Source organism: Lichenostomus cassidix, chromosome 12, assembly GCF_008360975.1.
Source record: "Lichenostomus cassidix isolate B80296 chromosome 12, HeHo_3.0, whole genome shotgun sequence".
Taxonomy (NCBI): domain Eukaryota; kingdom Metazoa; phylum Chordata; class Aves; order Passeriformes; family Meliphagidae; genus Lichenostomus; species Lichenostomus cassidix.
In genome coordinates, this window is record NC_139493.1 from 16,905,663 (window position 1) to 16,907,971 (window position 2,309).

Here is a 2,309-nt window from a genome sequence, read left to right on the forward strand (position 1 = left end):
CCTGCTTCCCCTCACAGCCCCCCCGGATGAGCCAGAGCTCAACAGCCCCAGCGTGACCAGACAGCCAGCACTGGAGCCTTCCCACGGCTCTGCAGAATCCGAGGCCATCAGCCCCAGCACTGGCAGCCTGGTGGCATCGGCTGTGTCTCCGCGATCTCCATCTGCAGAGACCAGCTACAGCAGCAGCATCCAACATGCAGCATCGGAACACTCGCGGGAATCATCCTTGCTGGAGATTAGTAGCAGCGGCAACAGCAGCACTGACAGCCAGACAACATCAGGGTCATCGTACAGCAGCTCCCCAGACCCTGAAGAGAGAGCAGCCCTTCCAGCAGTCCTGGCCCGGACCGCAGGCGAAACCGCACTCGCCTGCAACACCAAGCCCCAAATACACCCGTCCGGTCAAGGAGTGGCCGTGACCGGAGCCACCGGACAGGACCAAGGGCTCAGAGGCCCAGGTGCAGCAGGGAAACAGAACGAGGGACATCCTGCAGACACAGTGGACCCTGCCAGCAACGCCAGGCCCCAAATGCACCTGTGCGATCGAGGAGTCGCCGTGACACGAGCCAGAGAACAGCACCAAGTGCTCAGAGGCCCGGGCGCAGGGCAAGAGCATCAGGGACGTCCCCCAGGCGCAGCCGCTCTCGCCAGCAGCGTCAGGCCCAACATCCACCCATCCCCTCAAGGAGTCCCCGTGCCAGGAGCAACAGGATGGCACCAAGTGCTGGGAGGCCCAGGCGCAGGGACACACCATCGGCGACGTCCCCAAGGACAAAGACGCTAGAACCAGGACGACGACGCTAGAAGGCGGCGACAGGACTAGGGCTGACCAGGGAGTAGTGCCCTTGAGGCTCTGGGCCTGGACTGCCAACTCCCCATAACTCTTCTTTCTCCTGCAGGTTGAGAGGAGGAGCACTGTGAAGAGACGGTGGCGTTCCCGAGGAGGGACTCACTTCTTGGAGGTGCCATGGAGAACAGAAAGCAGGAGGTCCCTGACACCAGCGAGCCAGGTGACAGCAAAGCAGTCCTTGCGCAGCTGGGACTCAGGGTTCGGTCGGGGCACCCAGGGTGGCGCCCCGGGTGGTGGCAGGGGGAGGCAGGAGCTGCCCATCCGTGCCGCGGCTGGGAGCAGCATCCAACATGCAGCATCGGAACACTCGCGGGAATCATCCTTGCTGGAGATTAGTAGCAGCGGCAACAGCAGCACTGACAGCCAGACAACATCAGGGTCATCGTACAGCAGCTCCCCAGACCCTGAAGAGAGCAGCCCTTCCAGCAGTCCTGGCCCGGACCGCAGGCGAAACCGCACTCGCCTGCAACACCAAGCCCCAAATACACCCGTCCGGTCAAGGAGTGGCCGTGACCGGAGCCACCGGACAGGACCAAGGGCTCAGAGGCCCAGGTGCAGCAGGGAAACAGAACGAGGGACATCCTGCAGACACAGTGGACCCTGCCAGCAACGCCAGGCCCCAAATGCACCTGTGCGATCGAGGAGTCGCCGTGACACGAGCCAGAGAACAGCACCAAGTGCTCAGAGGCCCGGGCGCAGGGCAAGAGCATCAGGGACGTCCCCCAGGCGCAGCCGCTCTCGCCGGCAGCGTCAGGCCCAACATCCACCCATCCCCTCAAGGAGTCCCCGTGCCAGGAGCAACAGGACGGCACCAAGTGCTGGGAGGCCCAGGCGCAGGGACACACCATCGGCGACGTCCCCCAGGACGACGACGCTAGAAGGCGGCGACAGGACTAGGGCTGACCAGGGAGTAGTGCCCTTGAGGCTCTGGGCCTGGACTGCCAACTCCCCATAACTCTTCTTTCTCCTGCAGGTTGAGAGGAGGAGCACTGTGAAGAGACGGTGGCGTTCCCGAGGAGGGACTCACTTCTTGGAGGTGCCATGGAGAACAGAAAGCAGGAGGTCCCTGACACCAGCGAGCCAGGTGACAGCAAAGCAGTCCTTGCGCAGCTGGGACTCAGGGTTCGGTCGGGGCACCCAGGGTGGCGCCCCGGGTGGTGGCAGGGGGAGGCAGGAGCTGCCCATCCGTGCCGGGGCTGGGAGCCTCCTTCCTCCCCGGCTAGGGCCCAGCTGGGCCAGGGGGCAGCTCTCGGGACACGTGTGCCTGCACTGCAGTGTCCCCTGTGCTCCAAGGCCTGCAGGGCTGCCCATCAGCCAGGCAGGCAGGGACAGAGCAGCCCGTGGGGCCGACGCTGCAGGCTAAGTGGAGCCCTGCAGAAGTGCTCACGCCCGCTGCCCTTGGCTCTCTCCCCTGCAGCGTGCATGCCAGGAGGGGAGAGGAGGTACCTGTACTCTGGGA

General features: G+C 64.6%; 1 protein-coding gene across 1 annotated transcript in view; it reads left to right on the forward strand.

Moving 5' to 3' along the window:
• LOC146431873 (E3 ubiquitin-protein ligase PHF7-like) overlaps window positions 1-784 on the forward strand; it is a 3,206-nt gene extending 2,422 nt beyond the window's left edge. The window contains exon 9 of the mRNA XM_085073197.1: window positions 18-784. Coding sequence (XP_084929323.1) covers window positions 18-784 — 767 coding nt within the window. The remainder of the gene's footprint in view (window positions 1-17) is intronic.
• Window positions 785-2,309: the final 1,525 nt, after the last annotated feature.